The following is a 25882-nucleotide window of genomic DNA, read 5'->3' on the forward strand; positions in this document are numbered from 1 at the left end:
AACCGCAGGAAATGCTACACTTGTCCCCACACCTCCTCCCTCACCCCCATCCCAGGCCCCAAGATGACATTCCACATTAAGCAGAGGTTCACCTGCACATCTGCCAATGTGGTATACTGCATCCACTGTACCCGGTGCGGCTTCCTCTACATTGGGGAAACCAAGCGGAGGCTTGGGGACCGCTTTGCAGAACACCTCCGCTCAGTTCGCTACAAACAACTGCACCTCCCAGTCGCAAACCATTTCCACTCCCCCTCCCATTCTCTTGATGACATGTCCATCATGGGCCTCCTGCACTGCCACAATGATGCCACCCGAAGGTTGCAGGAACAGCAACTCATATTCCGCCTGGGAACCCTGCAGCCATATGGTATCAATGTGGACTTCACCAGTTTCAAAATCTCCCCTTCCCCCACTGCACCACACAACCAGCCCAGCTCTTCCCCCCCACCCACTGCATCCCAAAACCAGTCCAACCTGTCTCTGCCTCCCTAACCGGTTCTTCCTCTCACCCATCCCTTCCTCCCACCCCAAGCCGCACCCCCAGCTACCTACTAACCTCATCCCACCTCCTTGACCTGTCCCTCTTCCCTGGACTGACCTATCCCCTCCCTACCTCCCCACCTATACTCTCCTCTCCACCTATCTTCTTTACTCTCCATCTTCGGTCCGCCTCCCCCTCTCTCCCTATTTATTCCAGTTCCCTCCCCCCATCCCCCTCTCTGATGAAGGGTCTAGGCCCGAAACGTCAGCTTTTGTGCTCCTGAGATGCTGCTTGGCCTGCTGTGTTCATCCAGCCTCACATTTTATTATCTTGGGACCCCTAAAGTAGTTCAGTGCTAGATAACAAAAAGATACTGGAAAATGTGAACAAGACGCCACAAAATTTTCTTTTGACATGAAAATTTGCAAACAAGCGACAGCAGTGATATTTCATTTTGTCATGATAGAGAAGTATAAAATGACTTCTATTTCCAGGATCACGACAAGCAGTAGCTTACCAATACTGAACTTTCCCAGGGCAGAAATGGCTAGCACGAGGGGTCATAGTTTTAAGCTGGTTGGTGGAAAGTATAGAGGGGATGTCAGAGGCAGGTTCTTTACGCAGAGAGTTGTGAGAGCATGGAATGCGTTGCCAGCAGCAGTTGTGGAAGCAAGGTCATTGGGGTCATTTAAGAGACTGCTGGACATGCATATGGTCACAGAAATTTGAGGGTGCATTCATGAGGATCAATGGTCGGCACAACATTGTGGGCTGAAGGGCCTGTTCTGTGCTGTACTGTTCTATGTTCTATGTTCTAACTGTATGCACGGCTGCGAGAAGATGTCAACGTCCTCAACAAGTGCATGAAGTTGCATAGGTCACAACTGAACTGCTCCCATGGGTGGCACTGATTGTATTACAACACCATGGCATAATATAGTGTTTGATTGGACTTGCCAAATTCATTCAATGTCACTTCCATTAATGGGGTGGAATTATTAATGTCAACTGGTAATAGGCCTGCAGTTGACATTCTTGGAGCCTGAAGGTACTCAGTAGTCTTTCTGAAATTCTGATCAGTTTATGGAAAAGCTATGCAACATTATCATGAGTCGTACTTCAAAACGTGCTGCATTCACGAGATGGTTAAATCAAAATGTTATCTTTAATGATCTTTTAAAAAAGCAAAAGTAAAGTCTCAACTACAAATGGAATTAATTCAGTATATAATGGCAAGATTCCAGAATGAAAGTGCAATCTATTATGTAAGAACATTATAGTAGCAACATGCCATTAGAATTTTGGAACATTTTACAGGGAAGTCATCCCTTGTAGTTTTTAAAACTCCTAAACAACAGGGGTCATAGGACAATGAGTATCTTTTTGGTTAGTACTGCTAAATAGCAGGGCTCAAAAGGTAACGATTATCTTAAAATTAAATGGGGACATGACGTCAGGCAGTCAGGAAAAACAATGCAAAATATTTTTGTGCATTACAGGATTTCTTGATGCTGTCCCTGAGGAAAGGGAAACAAGGATAGTATTTGAAGGGCACTGCAATTAAGTGATGTAAGCTGCATTCAATGCATGGATAATGTACCGAGCAGATGAGATACAAAAAGCTGCCAATGACGAGATAACTATCAGAACAAGGACAACAGAGAATGGAATGCTGTATTTCTGTAAAATATATGGTCAAAGGGACATCTTCAAGGACATTTTGGGGGAAACACAAGCAATACTTATGGCACATGCTTAAGTGGATTAATAATTAATCATATATCCAAAGAATAGGGGTATAGTGAAAAATCACAGAATCCATACACAGTGAGGAAACAAGCCACTTGACCCATCAGGCGCACACTGATCCTCTGCAAACCATCCCAGCCAGACCCATATCTCCCTCATCCGCGTAATCCTGCATTTCCTACAGCAATCAGCCTAGCATGCATATCTTTGGGATATAGGGGGGGGGAAAACCCACACCAACGCGAGGAGAATGTGCAAACTCCACACAATGGCCTGACGGTAGAATCGAACCTGGGTCCCTGGTGTTTAGATTAGATTCCCTCCAGTGTGGAAACAGGCCCTTCAGCCCAACAAGTCCACAGCGCCCCTTGAAGCATCTCACCTAGACTCATTTTTCTTTCACCCATACACCCCTGAACACTACAGGCAATTTAGCATGGCTGATCCACCTAGCCTGCACATCTTTGGGCTGTTGAGGAAACTGGAGCACCCGGAGGAAACCCACACAAACACGGGGAGAATGTGCAAACTCCACAGAGACAGTTACCCGAGGCTGGAATCAAAACCGGGCCCCTGACCCTGTGAGGCTGCATTGCTAACCACTGTGCCACGCAATGTTCCTGGACTAACAAGCCAGTGGTCCAGGATAATAGTCCTGATGACATGGGGTTCAAATGTCAGCAAAGCAGGTCGTCATACTTAAATTCAAACAATCAAATTTAGAGCTAAAAGCTTGTTCCATTAATGGTGTAAACAAAACTGTCATTCTCTTAAAAGCCCATCATTGGTTGAATGTTCTTTACAGAAAGAAATCTGCCATTCTTACCGAGTTTGGGCAACACAGGGGTTCCAGGCCCACAACAATGTGATTGAATGGCCTAGCAAGCTACTTATCTATAGCAATTAAGAGTAGATACACCTACATGCAAAAGACACCCGTATCTCATCACACATTTAAAAGTCTGCTGATGATGGGGAAGCAGAATGGCTGAATATGGGTACTGAGTTACCATTTACGAGCAGATGGAATTACTGTTTTCAAGCTATCAAAAATTTAGAAATTCATGGATAAAACAACCAACATTTTCAAGCAACCATTGGATGGGAGACAGGTTTTCAACCCATCATAAGCTTGCTGAGGAACTGGAAAGTTGGTTTAAAAAATTAAAATTGAAAAGTTTGAACAGTAGTTTTAATAATGACTGAAGAAACACCCATCTCTTCTAATTTAATGATTGTTGGAGTACAGAATGCATTACCACAGGAATTGACTGAACCAGCAATCGATGCTGCTTCAAAGTAAAGACTGGGATAAGCTTTTGAAGAAGAAATAGAAAAGACTGAAGAGAAATCAGGGCAGTTGGATTAGTCTGGCAAATAACCTCAATGGTATTCCCCTATGTTGTAAATATAAACAAAATACCACAGGTGCTGGAAATTTTAAATATTGACACTACCATCTGCAGAGAGTGAAACACAATTAATGTCTCAGGTTGATGACCTCTGATCAGCACTGGAAACAGGAAGTGCTTCAATAGGTTTTAAAACAAATAGAGGTGAGGAAGTTGGGGGAAGGCATGTGCAAAAGGGAAAACTTAAAATACTGTGGCAAAAGGCAGAGAAACTAAGCCTATTATCCAAGATCCCATTGAGACTCCGATTTCTTTGTGCATGCTTCAAGTATAGTATATTCCACTTGCTGCTGAAAATACCATTTTCTCCATACTGGGTGAACAGATACAGACTTGTTAGTTGTCCTTTGTGCAACACTTCCATTCAACTTGAGCCTAAATCCCTAGCTCCCAATTACCTGCCATGTTAGCAATGTCCCACTCTGAATTGGAGTCACAGTCATACAATCTCAGACTGATACAGCATGGAAATAGACCTGTGTGGTCTAATTTGTTCATGACAAAGTTTCCCAAACTAAAATTGTCCCATTTGCCTGCTTTTAGCCTGTATCCCTCTCAACATTTCCTAGTGAAGTACCTGTCCAAATATCTTTCAAATGTTGCAACTGTTATGTTCTGAAATTGAACACTAATTTGAAGAACACGTAATATTTCAAATTGGTACTTTACAGCCGTTTTGCACTCTGTCCCAAGTTCAATAAATTTCAGGTAACTGCTAACGCCATGTTTTTTGGACAGCAGCTACTGGTGCTAATTATACTATTCTGATTTCCACCTTCTCTGGTTCCTGTCTTCTGTTTCCTTGTCTCACTATCATGTCTTGCCTTACACCACTTCCATGTTATCAGTTAGTTGGACCATATCACAGACCTTCCCTTTTCTTCTTTTCTTCCTACTTTTCCCACATCTGTGCTTCCTCAAAATATGTTAAAACAAAATTTTCCAGGTCTGCTGAAAGGTCATTGAGCTGAAATATTAATTCTGTTTCTCTCTCCACTGATGTTGGCAGACTTGCTGAATATTTCCAGCATTTTCCACTTTCAGTGCCGCAGACGTTAGTAGCTCTGTGGAACAGTGATCAGGCTGGGAAACAAGTCACTCGAATGAGAAAATACCTGCTAGTTGACAGGATGCAGTAAAGTATTCGTGAATCTTGTGGAGCCAGTCAACTTAGCATGGTAGAATAAATTACAGGACAACTTGTGGTTCGTTGGTTTTAGGGAGCATTGTTTGTATTTCTCAGTATAATATTCCAGAAAGGACATTCTGGTACCGCAATAGACGCAAACAGCTACCCATTCATTATTTGGGGTCAGATGCCCTATCTACGAGAGGCTAAGCAAACAGAGCTTGCTTACAAACAGCAAGATGATGATAACAAATGAATCTTCCAATATTCAAAAACCCTAAAAAAGTTTTTTTTAAAAAAATAACACATGGGCAGGCTGAACCTAAAAAAGCTTACTATGGTCCCAACATGATAATAGGGCCCGCGATGGATCTTAGGAGTGGGTAAGTGAATAGTAGGATCAGAAGTTCAGATGGTGAATACAGAATGTATGGAATTGTCAGTACAGGAGTTTCATGTCTGTCTGGCACAGCTGTTTCAATTGAGTACACTCCAACTAACTGTATTTGAACTCCTGGGATAGCAGAATCCTCTTTCCCAGTCCTGTACATTTTTATGTTTCAGCAAAATACTGGAGCAGTATAGTTGATAAAACATTGTATGAAATGGAAATGAAAACTGAAGAACAAGTTAAAAATTATTTCGCTCTCAAGAAGGGTCACTTAACCCAAAATGTTGACTCTGATTTCTCTCCACAGATGCTGCTAGACCTGCTCAGCGTCTCCAACTTGTTTTTGCTTTTGATTCAAAACATCCATAGGTTTGAGTTTTTAAAAATCATGAGATTTATTTGAAATAATAAATTTTCTGCCATTCTGAGTATCACTGAAATGTAATAATTTAAAAATGTCTATTTTTCTTAAAATGCAGTGGTTATTACATCTCCAGATCTTGAAGCAAAGTTACACCATTGCCGCTGAATAAAGCTGATTTGATCATGAGAGAGAATTCAGGTCACCTGAAAGCAATGTACCGCAGCAGTGCAAGATCAAAAATATATCAAGTCTCCAAAGTAGACTTTGGTTGACATGCTCAGAACAAGCAGGGACCAGACTGATATGCATTTACAAATACTGCAGAGATATAAATCCAGAAGAACTTCTGGCACTTCTAAAATTGGCTAATACATCAGAGGCAAATTTCAAACACTACTGATTCAAAACGTTTGTTTTAGCTTTGCCTACAATTTAAGGCCTAAGTTAATAACAACAGTCACACGAGGCTGAAGCCACATTTTTAACAAAAAAAAACATGTACTAACTGCTGGATCAGTCAAACATGTTCACCTTACCTGATCAACATGTTTCGTAAGATTGTGAAGTCACAGTGCTCACTATTTTCAACTGTAAAAGAGAAAATTCATTGCATTAACTGATTTTTATATTGCACGTGTCGTTAAATGTACTTCAAGGCTTAGAATAAAGCTGTCACATGCAATAATATTGCAAGTGTTTGTTAACGTAGTACATCACATTGCATTGATGCAACTCTTTTCAGTGAGCAAACAAAACAAAATTAAGAATTCTTAATGGCAACTTGAAGATTCCCATGTCTGATATGACACAGATGAGCCCATGATGCCACAGTTTTCATTGTCACTTAATTCAGTGGTAGAAGGTTGTCAGAGCTCAGCTCATTAAAACAGACACTGATACAGCTGCGCAAAAATGAAGTTGCACCAAAATCCAATACAAATACTTCAAGGCCATTCTATTGTCTTAATGTTACACCGTTGAACTGCAGACAATTAGTTAAGTAACAGTTACGAATGAATTCAAAAACAAAATAACCAAATCAGGATGGGTTCTGACTGCACATAACTTCAAATTCTGTTGATTGAACAATGTAACTGAATGAAATGCTATTTCACTTACCTGGAGTTGTTTAGAAGGAGCTATCATAACTAGTGTTATACCTTAGTTTGCTAGACACAAGCAATAACAGCAGCAATGTCAATTGGTACAAGTTACTAAAAAGAGCCCAGGAAAATTTCACTAAAACAAGGGGTTAAGCAGCAAAGCTAGAAATCACAAGGTCAGCAATTTCAAGAAATAAAATGACTCCCATAATGGATACATGAAGTTTGAAAAATTTTGCATCAGATGACTCAAAATCAGAACTATGTATGTGATGACCTCTAAAAAGAAACTTCATATTTGTATTCTCACCAGCTCAACTTCTTCTAGACAGCAAGAATGAGTCAAACAAGCAAACCAGCTTTAGGAAGTCACAGGCAAGGTGTTTAATTTCCACAACTAAGCAATTTTCAACTTCTCATCCCATATCTTCCCATTAAAACCAGAACTGGGTAGGCTGAGGTTGGCACTCACATTTTTCACAGTGTTATTCATATCTGATGGAATTCCATCAGTTTTTGGATTGCAACTGTCCCAGTTTTGTACGATTCACCAACAACCAACTCACTGTACATATGGAACATAATAAAACACATCTACACAGATAAATAATTAGATAATTATAATAATAAATCACTGCTTCGAATTTGATCACATGACAGTAGAAGCCTATTACAAACTTGTTGATTGGTTATTGTTACCAATTAACTGAGGAGCTCTGCTCCTTTACTGGTTACATTAAGTGTTGCAAACTACATGAAGTTTTTAAAAAGTCAACACCATATGTTTAAAAAAATCCAGGAAAAAGAATAAAAACTGGGAAATAAAAAGTCAACAACTTTAAAGGGAGTGGGCCAGTAATCACTTAATAAACAGAAAACTTCGATGACAATATGTATCGGTATTAAAAGATGCCAAGTTCATTAAAGTTTGCATCAATTTACAGTGATTTTTGTACTTTTTTTTAAACAAACTCTCAGGAGGGGGGACCTTAAAAAAAAATGACAAGTCCATCTCCTATCCTTCAACCCCCTACTCCCTCCACACACTATCATGAAGTTTTAATAATATACACAGATATTGATTGCTAAAACTCATTAGATCTCATCACACCAAGATAGATATTCTACTGTATCTTTTCTATCATAGAAAAACATGACTCTCTGCTGTAGATTTACAGTTAATCATTTGCAAGTTTTCACTGCAAGTAACAACTATTAAAGACCAAGGTTTTACTTTTCAATAAATCTAGTTCGCACAAGTTTACTTCTCTAAAAAGGATGGCATTTCAATTAGGAAAGAACATTTGGACAGAAGACTTGCACATGGAAGTCAATATTATTCCACTTTTTTAATACAGACAAAAGCAGGAAAAATAAAGTTACTGTTTAAATCATGCCCCTATCTATCAAGCAGGGTTTATTGTCACTTCATAAACATGTCACTTAACAAGCAACCCCACACTGCCCGTTTATCTCCTTGTCAAAATCCACAAACCTGCCTGCCCTGGCCGACCCATTATCTCCGCCTGCTCCTGCCCAACCGAACTCATCATCTCCACCCATCTGGACTCCATTTTCTTCCCCCTTGGGCCAGGAACTCCCCACCTACGTCCGTGACACCACCCATGCCCTCCACCTCCTCCAGAACTTCCCTGGCCCCCCAACACCTCATTTTCACCATGGACGTCCAGTCCCGAGACACCTGCATTCCTCATGCAGATGGCTTTAAGGCCCTCTGCTTCTTGCTGTCCCACAGGCCCGACCAGTCCCCCTCCACCGACATCCTCATCCACCTAGCCGAACTCGACCTCACCCTCAACAACTTCTATTTCAATGCCTCCCACTTCCTACAGACAAAGGGATTGGCCATGGGTACCCACATGAGGCCAAGCTATGCCTGCCTCTTGGTAGGTTACGTGGAACAGTCCCTCTTCTGCACCTACACAGGCCCCAAACCCCACCTCTTCCTCCGTTACATTGATGACTGTATCGGCGCCGCCTCTTGCTCCCAAGAGGAGCTCGAACAGTTCATCCACTTCAAAAACTTCCACCCCAACCTCAAGTTCACCTGGGCCATGTCCAACACATCCCTCACCTTCCTGGACCCCTCTGTCTCCATCTCAGGCAACCAGCTAGAAACTGATGTCGTCAGGAAAGGATAGCAAAGATGATTCTCAATAGGATTGAGAGAGACAGGGTAGTTGTCATGGGGGACTTCAACTTTCCAGATATTGACTGGGAACACTATAGTTCGAGTACTATAGATGGGTCAGTTTTTGTCCAGAGTGTGCAGGAAGGCTTCCTCACACAGTATGTAGATAGGCCAACAAGGGGCGAAGCCACATTAGATTTGGTACTGGGTAATGAGCCCGGCCAGGTGTTAGATTTGGAAGTAGGTGAGCACTTTGGTGATAGCGATCACAATTCTGTTATGTTTACTTTATTGATGGAAAGGGATAGGAGTATACCACTGGGCAAGAGTTATAGCTGGGGGAAAGGCAATTATGATGAGATTAGGCAAGATTTAAGGAGCATAGAATGGGGAAGGAAACTGCAGGGGATGGGCACATTAGAAATGTGGAGCTTATTCAAGGAAAAGCTCCTGTGTGTCCTAGATAAGTACGTACCTGTCAGGCAGGGAGGAAGCTGTAGAGTGCGGGAGCCGTGGTTTACGAAGGAGGTGGAATCTCTGGTCAAGAGGAAGAAGGCGGCTTATGTTAGGATGAGATGTGAAGGCTCAGTTAGGGTACTTGAGGGCTACGAGGTAGCCAGGAAAGACCTAAGAGAGCTCAAAAGAGCCAGGAGACATGAGAAGTTATTGGCGGATAGGATCAGGGTAAACCCCAAGGCTTTCTATAGGTATTTAAGGAATAAAAGAATGACGAAAGTAAGATTAGGCCCAATCAAGGACAGTAGTGTGGAGTCAGATAAAATAGGGGAAGCGCTAAATGAATATTTTTCAACAGCATTCACTCCAGAAAACGACAATGTTGTCGAGGAGAATACCGAGATACAGGCTACTAGACTAGGTGGGATTGAGGTTCACAAGGAAGAGGTATTAGAAATCCTTCAGAAGGTGAAGATAGGTAAGTCCCCTGGGCCAGATGGGATTTATCCTCAGATACTCTGGGAAGCCAGGGAGGAAATTGCCAAGCCTTTGGCATTGATCTTTAACTCGTCATTGTCTACGGGAATAGTGCCAGATGACTGGAGGATAGCAAATATGGTTCCCCTGTTCAAGAAGGGGAGTAGAGACAACTCTGGTAATTATAGACCAGTGAGCCTTACCTCAGTTGTTGGTAAAGTGTTGGAAAAGGTTACAAGGGATAGGATTTATAATCATCTAGAAAAGAATAAATTGATTACGGATAGTCAGCATGGTTTTGTGAAGGGAAGGTCGTGCCTCACAAACCTTACTGAGTTCTTAGAAAAGGTGGCCAAACAGGTAGATGAGAGTAAACCAGTTGATGTGGTTTATATGGATTTCAGCAAGGCGTTCGATAATGCTCCCCACAATAGGCTATTGTACAAAATGCGGAGGAATGGAATTGTGGGAGATGTAGCAGTTTGGGTCGGAAATTGGCTTGCTGAAAGAAGACAGGGGGTGGTAGTTGATGGGAAATGTTCATCCTGGAGACCAGTTACTAGTGGTGTACCGCAAGGGTCAGTGTTGGGTCCACTGCTGTTTGTCATTTTTATAAATGACCTGGATGAGGGCGTAGAAGGATAGGTTAGTAAATTTGCAGACGACACTAAGGTCAGTGGAGTTGTGGATAGTGACAAAGGATGCTGTAGGTTGCAGAGACACATAGATAAGCTGCAGAGCTGGGTTGAGAGGTGGCAAATGGAATTTAATGCAGACAAGTGTGAGGTGATGCACTTTGGTAGGAGTAACCAGAAGGCAAAGTACAGGGCTAATGGTAAGATTCTCAGCAGTGTAGATGAGCAGAGAGATCTCGGTGTCCATGTACACAGATCCTTGAAAGTTGCCACCCAGGTTGACAGGGCTGTTCAGAAGGCGTACAGTGTTTTAGCTATTATTAATAGAGGGATCGAGTTCCGGAACCAAGAGCTTATGGTGAAGCTGTACAAAACTCTGGTGCGGCCACACTTGGAGTATTGTGTATAGTTCTGGTCACCGCATTATAAGAAGGATGTGGAAGCTTTGGAAAGGGTGCAGAGGAGATTTACTAAGATGTTGCCTGGTATGGAGGGAAGGTCTTACGAGGAAAGGCTGAGGGACTTGAGGCTGTTTCCATTAGAGAGAAGAAGGTTGAGAGGTGGCTTAATTGAGACATATAAAATAATTAGAGGGTTAGATAGGGTGGATAGGGAGAGCCTTTTTCCTAGGATGGTGACAGCGAGCACGAGGGGGCGTAGCTTTAAATTGAGGGGTGAAAGATATAGGACAGATGTCAGAGGTAGTTTCTTTACTCAGAGTAGTAAGGGAATGGAACGCTTTGCCTGCAACGGTAGTAGATTCGCCAACTTTAGGTACATTTAAGTCGTCATTGGACAAGCATATGGACGTACGTGGAATAGTGTACGTTAGATGGGCTTGAGATTGCTATGACAGGTCGGCACAACATCGAAGGCTGAAGGGCCTGTAATGTTCTATGTTCTATATCTTCAAGCCCACCAACTCCCACAGCTACCTAGAATACACCTCCTCCCACCCATCCCCCTGCAAAAATTCCAACCCCTATTCCCACTTCCTTCGTCTCTGCCGCATCTGCTCCCAGGATGAGGCATTTCACTCCTGCACATCCCAGATGTCCGCGTTCTTCAAGGGCCGCAACATCCCCCCCGCTGTGGTCAAGAATGCCCTTGACCGTGTCTCCCGCAACACATCCCTCACACCCCGCCCTCGCAATAACTGCCCTAAGAGAATCCCCCGCGTCCTCACATACCACCCCACCAATCTCCGGATACAACACATCATCCTCCGACACTTCCGCCATCTACAATCCGACCCCACCACCCAAGACATTTTTCTATCCCCACCCTTGCCTGCCTTCTGGAGAGATCACTCTCTGCGACTCCCCTGTCCGCTCCACATTCCCCTCCAACCCCACCACACCCGGCACCTTCCCCTGCGACCGCAGGAAGTGCTACACTTTTCCCCCACACCACCTCCCTCACCCCCATCCCAGGCCCCAAGATAGCTTTCCATATAAAGCAGATGTTCACCAGCACATCTGCCAATGTGGTATACTGTATCCACTGTACCCGGTGTGGCTTCCTCTACATTGGGGAAACCAAACGGAGGCTTGGGGATCGCTGTGCAGAACACCTACGCTTGGTTTGCAATAAACAACTGCACCTCCCAGTCATGAACCATTCTAACTTCCCCTCCCACTCCCACGATGGCATGTCCATCATGGGCCTCCCGCAGTGCCACAATGATGCCACCCGAAGGTTGCAGGAACAGCAACTCATATTCCGCTTGGGAACCCTGTAGCCCAATGGTAATAATGTGGATTTCACAAGCTTCAAAATCCCCCCTCCCCCACTACATCCCAAAACCAGCCCAGCTCGTCCCTGCCTCCCTAATCTGTTCTTCCTCTCACCTATCCCCTCCTCTCACCTCAAGCCGCCCCTCCATTTCCCACCTACCAACCTCATCCCGCCTCCTTGACCCGTCCGTCCTCCCCAGACAGACCTATCCCCTCCCCACCTATACTCTCCTCTCCGCCTATCTTCTCCTCTATCCATGTTCGGTCTGCACCCCCCCCCCCCCCCCCCCCATCCCTATTTATTTCAGAACCCTCTCCCCAACCCCCTCTCTGATGAAGGGTCTCGGCCCGAAACGTCAGCTTTTGTGCTCCTGAGATGCTGCTTGGCCTGCTGTGCTCATCCAGCTCCACACTTTGTTATCTTTTATTGTCACTCATCCTGTTTAAGTGCTGCCACCACAAACAGACAACATCACGTTTCAGGCAGTTCCGGCTCAGAAACTCAACAGCAACCTACAGGGACAAGACAATCTTCCAATCTTATTTCCTCACCAGTACAGCTGCTGCTGCCCCAAAACGAGGCCCCCTCAATTTCCTGAAAGCAACACACTACAAAGACTGGAAAGCATTTCCTCTGGAACTGGTGCCTGGAAATGCTGATTTGTGTTCACCACGTAGCGCTCCTTTGAATAAAGATGCTTTTGGCTTGAAATTTGCAAGGATACGTATTTTTCACCTGCCTTTTTCTCTAACAGAACTAACAGTGCAATTCCTTTAGAATTGTTAATGTGAACATGCCCTTTTTTTTAAAGCAAGTGCAAGTTAATTTCTGAAACAACCAGGACCGTTGTATTTTTATTCCTAAAACATAACTCCAAACAGATTAAAAACATGTGTACTCCCCATATGAGACAGCTAATTCATCAAGGAATTAAACAAATACAGGATTAACTTTTAATTCAAGATACCTGATTGGTAAACAAACTTTTAGTTGAGTTATTTGAATAACACAAAGCAGTCACCCAATAATATGACATCACATAGTTGCTCCCTTGAGTACCTTAATTCTTTCTGATCAGAATAATTCAGTCATAACCCCAAAAAGCAATAAAATTCAGAAAAGATGCTTAATCTATAAATAACACAAGTCATCTCCACCCATATTTGGTCTTGGAATTGTTTAAAACTCTACCGCAGACAGGTGGTTTGCTGCACGTCTGGTCACAGTTTTACCAGGTTAGATCAGAGGCTTCACTTCAAGTCAGTTTCACTTGAATCAAACAATATTCCCAAATCACTTGCAAATGCCTCCCACTTCCTACAGACAAAGGGGGCGGCCATGGGACCTGCAGGGGCTCAGGCTAGGCCTGCCTCTTTGCAGGATACGCAGAACAATCCCTATTCCCCACCTCTTCCTCCATTACATCGATGTCTGTATCGGCACTGCCTCATGCTCCCACGAGGAGCTCGAACTGTTCATTCACTTCACTAAAACCTTCCAACCCAACCTTAAGCTCACCTGGACCATCTCTGAAACATCTCCCCCCTTCCTGGACCTCTGTCTCCATCTCTGGCAACCGACTAGAAATGGATATCCATTTCAAGCCTATCAACTCCTACAGCTACCTAGAATACACCTCCTCTCACCCGCCTTCCTGCAAAAAGGCCATCCCCTATTCCCAATTCCTTTGCCTCCACTGCATCTGCTCCCGTGATGAGGCTTTCCACCCTCAGACATCCCAGATGTCCTCATTTTTTCAAAGACCGCAACTTCCTCTTCAGTGGTCGAAAACGCCCTCAACCGTGTGTCTCATTTCCCACAACACCCTCGTCGCAACAACAAAAGCAGAATCCCCCGTGTCCTCACATTCCACCCCACCAACCTCCGGATCCAACGGATCAATCCTCCAGCACTTTCGCCACCTGCAATCTGACCCCACCGAAGACATTTTTCCCTCCCCACCCTTGCCTGCCTTCCAGAGGGACCACTCTGTGACTCCCTTGTCTGCTCCACACTTGCCACCAGCCCCACCACCCCTGGCACTTTTCCCTGCAACCAAAGCAAGTGCTACACCTGCCCCCGACACCTCCCCCATCCCAGGCCCCAAGAACACCTTCCACATCACCTGCACATCTGATGAGGTATACTGGATCCGCTGTTCCCCATGTGGCCTCTTCTACATCGGGCAAACTAAACGGAGGCTTGGAGACCCCTTTGTGGAACACCTATGCTTGGTTTGTGACAAACGACTGCACCTCCCAGTCATGACCCATTTCAACTCCCCTCCCATTCCTCAGATGTCACGCACATCCTGGGCTTCCTCCAGTGCCACAACAATGCCACCTGAAGGTTGCAGAAGCAGAAACTCATTCCCACTTGGGAACCCTGAAGCCCAATGGTACCAATGTGGATTTCACAAGCCTCAAAATCTCCCCTCCCCCTACTGCATCCTAAAACCAGCTCTGCTCATCCCCGCCTCCCTAACCTGTCCTTCCGCCCCACCTCAAGCTCCACCACTACCTCCTACCAACCAGCCTCATCCCACCTCCTTGACCTATCCAGCTTCATCCCCGTCTCTTTGACCTGTCTGTCTCCTCTCCACCTATCTTCTCCTTTATCCATCTTCTATCTGCCTCCCCCTCCTTATTTATTACAGAATCCCCTTCCCCTCCCCATTTCTGGGGGGGGGGGGGGGGGGGTCTAGGCCCAAAACGTCTGCCTTCCTGCTCCTCCGATGCTGCTTGGCCTGCTGTATTTATCCAGCTCTATACCTGGTTATCTCACTTGCAAATGGTGTCTTTTTGCATTTGTGCATATAATGTGCACGCTCTCACCAAGCCCACTCCTGATGCTGGGCAGTATTTTGGTCATCTAGAGTAGCTTTCAAGTGCAACATACATGCAAGCACTGCAGCATCAAGGCCACTGGATTGTGTAAACCAAACAGAAGCTCAAACTGCTGGAGAAACTCTGCAGACATGGTAGCATTTGTGGAAGCAGAAAGAAAAAGTTAACCTTTCAAGTCCACAGGCTCTTCAAAACTCCCAGTTTCTCCTCTTGATCTAACAAACAGCAAGACGAGCTATATAAATTTTTTTCAACAATTGATTTCAACACGTGTAAAAGGCATATTTCATTAACAATGACAGTTCGGCAAAGAAACATGAATGCACTCTTCACACAAAATAAAAGATAAATCATGTCCAAGAGAAGTGATTTATTAAAGAATTTAACAATCTTTTGACAGTGTCTGGCAAATGGTTAAATTAGTGCACAAATGTGACAGCATATGCAGCACAATAACAGGCTATTTTGCTCAAGCAATCTCAACTTGACAAGTCGTCTACATCTCAATATTTCACAAACTAAAATATCCCCCTTTTCTTTTCTCCCTCACGTACTTGTTTAGCTTCTTCTTAAATGTATCTATGTTGAATGCCTCAAGCATTTCGTTGGGCAATGAGTTCCATACTCCCAGAGTTGTACACTGAAGTCATGATTTACTTTCTTTTTACTGTAGGATTTAACACTTAGAATCTGAGCCTCACACTGATGACATGAAGTTCAAAGGGATATAACCGGTAATGTGGATTACCTTTTGTCTGATCCCATAATTATTGGGACAAATCCCACTGCTTAGATAGTTGAATAAGGAAATTGCTCCGTCCTGAAAATGGTGACTTCTACCCAAATTATTTGGAAGAATGCAAATAGTAAAAACTTAGATCACCCCAACACTGAAAACACTCTGTGTACTGCGCAAGATAATGAAACATAAAACCATACGTGACATATCTGATACCACAGTAAAGAAGCATCTTCAGTTTCAGATACACGGCCGACTGCTCATCTCCTAAAAGCTAAAATCTAATGTAATTAAACATGAATTTGCGCCACTGGTCAAATAAGTTGCCAGAGTTGTTCATTACACCATGGTTCAAATTAAGCACCCCCGTCACAAAATTCAAATGGTGCATCAAAAGCTGTAATTTAAATTCTGAATTCCAACAAGTGCCCAGATTCCTTAAGAATATGAACCAAATGTTGATTTCAACAGCATGCAAACAACCAATGTCGAAAATGGCCAAAACAAAAGCCATGATTTTTCACTGATTGCCCTATTTTATCCAAGTTTTAAGTGTTAATTCTAAGAATTAAGCAAACTTTCCATTTGCATCATGTTTAGGTCAGAACTGCAGCGAACACTGGGAATTATCTATGACTCAAAAAATTGCATTTTCAGAGAATTTATTTTGTTATTTTGTCAAATTGCTGCTACAGAGAAATTTAAGTACATAATCAAACCTAAGCATCATATTGACAGAGTTCACGCTTGTGTTCCAGGGTCAATATTCACCACTTATACAACATCAGAAAAATCAGGCTATCGAATCATGCTACTCATGTGCAGGCTGATGAGTTTCTTACATGCAACAGTGCCTACATTTCAAGGGTACTTCAGTGGCTGAAAAATAGCGTCCTGAGAGAATGAAAGTCATCACTGAAATGTAATATTTAAGTAGCATTTAGATGTCCATTAGGAGCATAGACTCAATGGGTCAGAAGTCTTTTCTCTGTGCTGTAAACCTTTATAACTCTATAAATTCAAGCCTTTTTAAGATAATGTGTGAAAGACAGGAACTGCAAACATCAAGTTTACTTTTGTTAAAAATTAATATAACTGTTTTCAAGTAATTTAAATGATTACAAGCTTCAACGTAATGAAAGGAAGAAACACATAGGCTTACCCTCGGCAACTCCCCATGGATATTGTCTTCCTCTGACTCGTTTTCCATTCACCTCTATAATAGTATTACTACCTACAACAGCTAGAGGTAAACGATCCTGGAAAAGATTGACATTCAAATACATCAGTACAATTTTTGTCCGGTTATATTTAACAGTTAAGAATGTGGAAAAATTGAAGTCAACTTATGGGGCTTCATTTCAGCTAAAACTTCAAATATAATTTAGTTGGGATCAAATTAGCATTTATGATTTGAAAACTTCAAAAGGAAAATAATTTTGTGCACATTACATTGCCAAGTACAGAATTTATGCTCAACGTTTGTAAATCAACCGGCAGCTACCGTCTGGAGTAGTGTCCAATTCTAGCAATACGCTTCAAAAGAAAAAAGGATCCTGAGGAGAATGCTCAAAATCGTACAAAGGATAAAAGACTTCTGTTATATGGAGAAATTGAAGTTAGCATTGTCAGAAGAGGGGTTAAGGGGAAGAAAAATTTTAAATTCTGTACAAGAACCAGAAGTGAGATCAAGTCCTCCCTGCCACCCCCAGCAGGTCACGATTTGGAATGTGCTACTAGAAAGGATGGTGAAAGGATATTCATTACTGTTTTGCAAAAGGGAATTGGACAAATAATTGAAAAAGACAGACTGGTGTGGTCTAATTGCAGAGAAATGAAAATGATCCTATCCAGAATTAACCGGTCTATGCAAGCATGCTGGGAATTCTTAGCAAGCCAATGCCTTTTCATATGGGTGTAAAATATTCAGCACATGAACGGCAATTTAGAGGATAAAAAAAATTGTCACAGAGCTACAATCTACTAAATGGCCCCCACCTGTACTGCAAATATTCCGTGTTTACCATCTGTTCATTCCTGGCTTTTCCATGGTAGACATTTTAATCAGCCTATTTACTGACATGTTTTGGTATACTATTGGTATACTTGAGCCCGGCCTTCTGGCCCAAGGCACGGACACTACACTGTGCTACAAGAGCCACTTAAAACACACCCTTTTCTTTATGCACAGCAAATCACTCCGATTAGGCAGGCATTTCACTGGCATTTTTCTAATTGCTCATTAATTGACAGGTAACCATATTTGATAAACTTATTCATTAGGGCAATATTTCTGCCCTATTTTAGGGTGATGATTTTAGCATGTTAAACAATAGCTATTGTACTTTAAAAACTGAGTGTTAAAACCAGGTTAGGATTTAGATCAGAATTTTCTGGTTGATAAACTTCCCACGTGTTTTTTTCCAAATGCAATGTTTGAAAGTTAATTTTTCAGCACAGTAAATCCTTCAGCAAAGTAATCTGCATAAAAACATTAATCTAATTTTTAAATTCTTCCATTTAGCATTAGTGTAAAGGTAATATTTCCTTCAGCATGAAACGCTGATTCCACTGAAATTAAATAAGTTACTTCAGTTATAACAAATGTCTCCCTCTAGAGAAGTCTCTCATCACGTAAGTAATATAGGAGAATGTACTGGAAACACAAGCCCCCAATGATACACTACCTTAACCTTTTTTACCAACTTGTTTTCTTCTTCATCATCAGTTTCTGGGAATTCATATATCTTTATTTTATGTTCCTGGATTTCTCGCATCACCTGTAACAATAGTTATTGCTGAACTGTTATCCATAAAAAAAAGAGAAGAAAGGTTAAGTTCTTTCCATCAAGTGAGTTATGATGATCTGGGAAATGCTGCTGTTAATGCAATCAGATTCAACAGTAACTTTAGGTAGGGTACTGGACAAATACCTGACATAAAAATAAAGGCAGCACTGCGAATTAAAATAGCAGTAAAATTAATTGCATACTGTACCCAAAAGCTAGCTCAAGCACTAAATGCACAATGGTTTCCTCTACATTGGATATCCAATGAAACATGAGTGAAAGACTTAAGCCGTTGGCTAAATTTTGTTTTATACCTAGCACATAAGCTGTATTTCTTATTTTAAAAGATCACTTTAATCAATGTTCAAGCATGATGTAGGAGTGATTTTAGGAGCAAACTGTGAGAAGTTAAACTGGAAGTCTATAGTTTCAAACTGAAGATATTGGGGACTTAAACATCAAAAACAATTAGTGGAACCTTTCACACTACAGCAGTCAGTGCACACTTGTAAACTGGGGCATATTTTTAAAAAATACCATCACAGGGTGTGGGCATTGCTGGTTATGCCAGCATTACTGTTGAACCCTAACTGCCCCAGACAAAATGTTGAGAACATCATTCTTTTGGGTTTTCTCACATTCAGTGCTTAGTGGAATAGTTACCCATGACATGATTGTTCATAATTTTCTTCATGTTTTGCACATCTCCCAGGTTCTATTCAATTTACACTCCAGTTTAAGCTTCCTTCAAGAATCACTGCAGCCCTTGGAGGGTAGGGAGGCCCTCACATTATAAAAGAAGGAATTCCAGGGTTTTGATCCAGTGATAATGAAGGAATAACGGTTCAGTGTCAAGTCAGGATGATGTGTCATTTGGAAGAGAACACTTTGAAGGTGGTGGTGGTGTTTCCATGCATCTATTGCCCTTACCCTTCTAGGTGGTAGAATTTGAGAGCTTGGAAGGTACTAACAAAGAAAATTCAGTGAGTTATCATGTGCATTTCATACCACTATACACACTGCTACCATTGTGCATCAGTAATTTAAGGGCGGGGGAGAGAATGTTTGCAGGTGGGGGGGGGGGGGGGGTACAGTGACAGTCAAGCACACTGTTTTGTCCCAGATGGTACTCTCAAGTTACTCATTCATGCCATAATAGTGTGCATGAGATGAATGAATCAATTTTCAAATGCTCCCTTGCTTTAAACTTTACATGCATTGATGAGTTTGTCATCATTTGCTTCTAACCATATAATCATGTTAAGAAATCTTTGCTGTAATGATGGACACTGTACAAAATTTGTTGAAATATAACTTCGACCTGGTCAGACACATCTTGTAAGAAAAGATAATACATTCAAAACTACTAGCAACTGTCTTCTCACCTGTCTCTTGAACTGCTGACATTCTTCAGGGGTAAGGGTGTCTGCTTTGGCAATGAGTGGAATGATATTGACCTTTTCATGTAGGCGTTTCATAAATTCAATATCCAACGGCTTTAGTCTACAGAAATGCAGTACCCAAGTTAGCAAGATTATCCGTCCAACGGCAGAAATCTTTGTTTAGTAAATTAAAAAGTAAAGACATCACATGATATGTTTTAATTTTGTGCTACACAACTGTCAAACATTGAGGAGTTTATCTAATAGAACATTCTAGACTGAGGGTACAAAGCAGAATTGGTCAACTGACTTCAGATGAGCATTTCTGCCTGCAACCCACCGGGTACACTTTTTCTACAGCCTTAGTTGACGGTTGGTGAAACGTATGAACCACAGAAATGTAAAGACATATATGCTGATTTTTAATATCCTTTCAGAAAAGGAAATTTATTTCTGAAGTATTTAGTCTGCATTAGCCACCTGAGTTTTATTGTTTTTGTAGTGGATTATAATTATCAAATATGATGCACTTTGATCTTAGAAAGATCTCCAGGAGCAAACAAATCTATTACTCATTTTGTTAAGATCCCAGGATGTCAATTCTCTCAACAAACATTTAAATTCAGTGGCTCTAGGTAGAGAAAAAAAGATATTTCTCCCATTCCTGATAGGCCCATAGTCCCAGTTGGAAACACATCATACACTAAAAGTGGATATCAGCTGCAATGCTTGAAAAATAGCTCTGAATGCCAGAGGCATCCATCTTTCAGACAGGACAAAGTTTTCTCTCAGTCACCAGAATTTTAAAGCAGTTCAATGCATACACCAGTTACTCAAACCATTCATACAGCATGAAGTAGTATGGAAGACTCCTACACAAATATACTGTGAACTTCCAGAAATGCACCCACCATTCCAAAGGCAAATAAGAGACTTGAAGAAGTGTACAGACCAGGTCTTTTTATTTTTCAGTATTTTAGGTTGTGGATTGAAATAAAGAAAGAACTGCTTTAAAACCAAGGATTGTTGGAAAAATGCTGCAAGTTTTGAGGCAATTAATCTGTATTCATCATGAAACAGTGGTTCTTCCTTTTCAATTTCTAGGTTATATAAAAATTTCTATTGGTTTGTTTACTGATTTTTCAGGGTGAAAGATGATCAGTAAACACACTTCTTTCCAAGAAAGTTAAATCCATAATAGATTCAACACTAGCTAGAAAAATCAACTATAGCTATTTTGTGAAATGTTTTACAAACCCATGTCCTGAAGGAGCAATGAAGTATAAACAACAATGAACCCTGCTGTCTGGCATCTGGCGCCGGTTCACACGGGATTCAGCATTAAGGTAATCTTCAAATTTGCTATCGATGTGATCAATGACAGGTTGCCAGCTGGAAAGTCAAACACCAAGGCATTTAGTTAGTTAATCTGGATCTTCAATACTGCGCCACAACCGCAGTAGCAATTTTTAAAAATGTGGTGATCACTAAATGTAGCTACACAGCTTTTACTGAAGCTTCTTAAACTTTTCATAAAATAGAAATTCAAAAAAAAATTGTGTTTTGACTTTTAGTTTTGATTTTTCTTGTACAATCAAAACAAAAATGAATTTCAATTATAGTAAGAAAACCCTCTGGGTGAGTACAAAAGCTTTTGAGGGTTCAATAAACAAAGAAGCTCCATTTTATTCAATGAGGAATTGCAGTGAACATAGATTGTATATCCAGTCCAGGATGCAATAAAATGCTTGAGAAAGTACATAGAGTGACAGAATAATATAGCACAGAAGGATTATTCAAAAAGTACGTTGCTGTATATTCTGTCAAGCAAATGCATAAGCAATTAATTCAAAACAATCCCAAGTAATCCCATCCATGCTTAGGCTACATTTAGACTATTACTATACCTCCCACCTTCTGTCATCTGCAAAAATGAATTCATCCAAAACTCTGAAGGCCAGTTTCTTTCTGGCGCGCTCTCATATTCATCCTTCAGCCTGTACACTCAAACATGCATGGGTTCCAATTCCGGAATGCCCCTCTTTAAAATACTCTTTTTTTTTGTTTTTACAAATTCTCTCCATGGCTTCACTCTACCATAGTTTAATACAATGCTCCAAGATATTTGTGCTCCCTCTTTCTGTTCTCTTAAGCAAGGCAACTTTAAATCGGTCCAACATAGACGACAATGCCTTCAGCTACCTGGGTTCTAAGTTCTGGAATTCACGCCATAAATTTCTCCTACTATCAGCCACTCTTCTTTACAGCAATTTCTAAAACTCATTTGTTGGATTGAGGTTTTGATCATCTGTCTCAATAACTCCTTATGGGGCTCAGTGACAAATCTCGGTTAACCAAACTCTTTTGTAGTACCTTGGGCTGTTTAATGACATTAAAGTGATTTTCAAGTACAAATTGTTGAAAAATGCTCAAGGCAGCCAATCAATATATTCTGTCCAATAATTCAAACCAAATCAAATAACTGACATTAAAAATTAGCAATGCTGTAGCTAAACTGGAATTCGTCCGGGCGGCAAAATGCTTTACTTCAAAAGTACTTCAGCTATACAGTCACCATTATAGCAAATGCAGCTGTCACTTTATGCACAAGAAACTCCTACAACCAAAACAAAAATGATTAAATAATTCATTTTGTGGAGATTGAAACACTCCAGGGAAACCTCTCCTGCTTTTGTTTCAAAATAGTACCCATAGGAGGCAGATGTAATCCTGATTTAAAACACGGATACAGCTTTTACCTTGGGGGTGGTGTTAAAGAGGCATGATCAAGCTGTGATATAATTTCAACACTTGCACCTAGGTTAAAGGTGCATGAATTCAAGTCCACTTGAGGCCTCACTTCAGCGCAGTACTTAGGCAATGTTGCATTAGTAAACAGCATCTCAGGTGATATATTAAATTCAAGAGCAATCAATCTGCTTCTATGAAAGCACCATTTAAGAAAGAGACAATTCGTCTGGTCTACTGAGCAAAAATGTATCACTAATCTTTATCAGAATGAATCAGTGATAATGGGAACTGCAGATGCTGGAGAATCCAAGATAACAAAAAGTGTGGAGCTGGATGAACACAGCAGGCCAAGCAGCATCTCAGGAGCACACTATCAGAATGAAACAACATTTTCCCTTGCGGCCATTTCCGGCACCTTAATGAGCACAAAACGGCTACCTAGCCAACAATAACCATCTTTCAAACATAAGTTATGAACAATTAAACACTTGTAGATAATGCTAAAGATTCCTGACAAGTCCAAGATCATTCCGTAATATTCATTTTTTCAAAAAAACTTACCAGTTACTGTTGTCCACAGCATCGCCAAACCCTGGTGTATCGACTATTGTGAGTAATAACTGAACACCACCTTCTTTAATGAATACTTTTGACTGTTCAACCTAGAACATGAAAACAATAATTATAATACCAAGATAATGCTTACACAGTAAAAGGGTCCAATGATCTTAAAAATATTGAATGCACTGGCTTAAAAATTCAGATTACTTTAAATATTTACATATTTAAGGGGGACCTGATTGAGGCCTACAAAATCATGAGGGGTATAGACAGGGTGAACAGCAAAAAGCTTTTTCCCCCCCAGAGTGGGGGATTCAATTATTAGGGGTCATGAGTTCGAAGTGAGAGGAGGAAAGTTTAAGGGAGATATGCATGGGAAGTTCTTTTCGCAGAGGGTGGTGGGCGCCTGGAACGCGTTGCCAGCAGAGGTGGTAGACGCAGACACATTAGCGTCTTTTAAGATATATTTGGACAGGCACATGAATGGGCAGGGAGCAAATGGACACAGACCGTTAGAAAATAGATGACAGGTTAGACAGAGGATCTTGATCAGCGCAGGCTTGGAGGGCCGAAGGGCCTGTTCCTGTGCTGTAGGTTTCTTTGTTTCTTTATATGAACAAGTTAGGAGCAGGAGTAATTACCTCGAGCCTGTTCCTCCATTCAAGATCATGACAGATCTGATTACAACCTCAAATCTACATTTCCATCTACCCTGACAATCTTTCTCCCCCTCACTTAACAAGAATCTACCTCTTCCTCAAAAATATTCAAGAACTCTTCTCCCATCAGCTTCACAGGAAGAGAATTCCAATGTCATCACCTTCAGACAAAAAAAATTTCACCTTATCAGTTTTAAATGAGGAAGTCCTGATTTTTAAACAGTGATCCCTAGTTCGAGATTCTCCCACAACAGGAAATATTCTGTTCCTATCTACCTTGCCTAAGGGCACTGCAGATTTCCCTACACAATATCAACTGCTACAGTTTAAGGCAGCAGATCATCACCTCCTTCAAGGGCAATTAGCAATGAACAATAGATGCCAGTTCTGTCATAATCATTCACGCTCTAATGTTTCAATGAAGTCACCTCTTACAGTTCTAAACTCCAACAGATACAAGCCTGGCCTGCCAATGTTCGCTAATATGACAAGCATCAAATTCCAGGTTTGAGGATACTACAGTGGTTCCCAACATATTTAGGATAAAGGCATAATTCAAGGAGACAGAATTTCATAGCACATCCACTTTTTGTTGGCTGAAATGATTGCTCAAACATCACATTTACTATGCCATAGTAGGAATACGGTCAGTGATTGATGAGGATCCCCCGTGCCTGGCCTCCTCACTCCCCATCCACCCACCTCCAATAACACCCAAGAGGTTGTATGCAGCTAGCAACTGCAACAATCCCCTGACCACCTGTCCTCTGGACACAGCCTCAACAAATGGCTGGCTACGCACACTACAGCTCCTGCGCTCAACATGTTCTCAGCTCCACTCTGGCACAACCCTGATGACCTGCAGTAGCAATGGCACATGATCCAATTGGCTAGGGCTAGCAAAGGCCAGAAGGTGACAGACTCACCAGCACTGTGCTTCAATCAGATGAGAGGAAATGGTGCACACACCTCTGTCACTTGCACCACATGACAGCGTTGTTCACCAATAAAATGCTGGAAGCTGTTCCCCTACAGCATGAGTACCTGGTGGCAGCGGATAAAGTGGAGCTTCTTCCCAACAATTCTACAGCACACTTCTGACTCAGCAGTGAATACTGATGCAAAAACCTGTTCAATTCATCCGTCATCTCCTAATTTTCTGTAATTAATATTTCAGTTTCACTTTCTGTAGGATCAATGTTCATTTTATTTAATCTGTTCTTATTTAAATATTTGTAGAGGCTTATACTGTCTATTTTAATATTTCTGAAACTCTTTTCAACTAATTTTTCATCCTGATAAAATCCAAAGAATGTTGAAAAATATTTATCTTCTGTCCAACCACTTGCCTTTGTGTAATGTGGGCTCTCATTCATGTTTGACATTGACACATCTAGTTAACCACATCCGTCCACTGCTTACTCTCATTTATCTACTAGACGTTCTCAAAAAACCCCTATAATATTTGCCACCGTGCTGCTCTTGAACTACCTTTTGACATAATTTGACAATTCACTTCAGCCATTTGTGCTTTCATGTTCTCTTAACTTCCTTTGCTAACTTTCAAATTTATACAATCTCAGTCACTCTTCTCCCTCAGATTGTAAATAAAATTCAATCATATTGTGCTTGCTCGTGCCTGAATGCCTTAAGTATGGGGTTATTAACTTATTTCGCTGTCATTGCACAACACTGAATCTAGTATAGCCTACTCTCTGATCAACTCAGAACATGCTGTTCCAAGAAAACACTCTGTAAATTCTCAACTCCTCAACTAGACTACGTCTGCCCACTTGGTATCACCAGTTTATACAGAGATTATAACTCCCCTAATCATCACTATGCCTTTTAGACAAGTTCATTACTTTTTCCCTTATGCTCCACCATACTGTGTGGTTAGTTAGGGGGTCTGAACATCATGCCAATAAGTGATTCTGTCATTTACTTCTACTCCAACATTTTCGACATCTTACTTTCTTCAACTGAGGTCATCATCTCGATTGTGCCAATACCATCATTAACTCAGAGGTATCCTTCCACTTTTTACTATTTTCCTGTCATTTCTG

General features: G+C 41.5%; 1 protein-coding gene across 1 annotated transcript in view; it reads right to left on the bottom strand.

Moving 5' to 3' along the window:
- LOC125451616 (septin-7) overlaps positions 1–25882 on the bottom strand; it is a 122350-nt gene that overhangs the window by 18627 nt on the left and 77841 nt on the right. Inside the window, exons 4-9 of the mRNA XM_059646311.1 lie at positions 23158–23258; positions 21103–21237; positions 19849–19966; positions 18362–18454; positions 16837–16933; positions 6066–6117 (exon numbers count right to left, since the gene is read on the bottom strand). Coding sequence (XP_059502294.1) covers positions 6066–6117; positions 16837–16933; positions 18362–18454; positions 19849–19966; positions 21103–21237; positions 23158–23258 — 596 coding nt within the window. The remainder of the gene's footprint in view (positions 1–6065; positions 6118–16836; positions 16934–18361; positions 18455–19848; positions 19967–21102; positions 21238–23157; positions 23259–25882) is intronic.

This window comes from Stegostoma tigrinum, chromosome 5 (assembly GCF_030684315.1).
Source record: "Stegostoma tigrinum isolate sSteTig4 chromosome 5, sSteTig4.hap1, whole genome shotgun sequence".
NCBI classification, from domain to species: domain Eukaryota; kingdom Metazoa; phylum Chordata; class Chondrichthyes; order Orectolobiformes; family Stegostomatidae; genus Stegostoma; species Stegostoma tigrinum.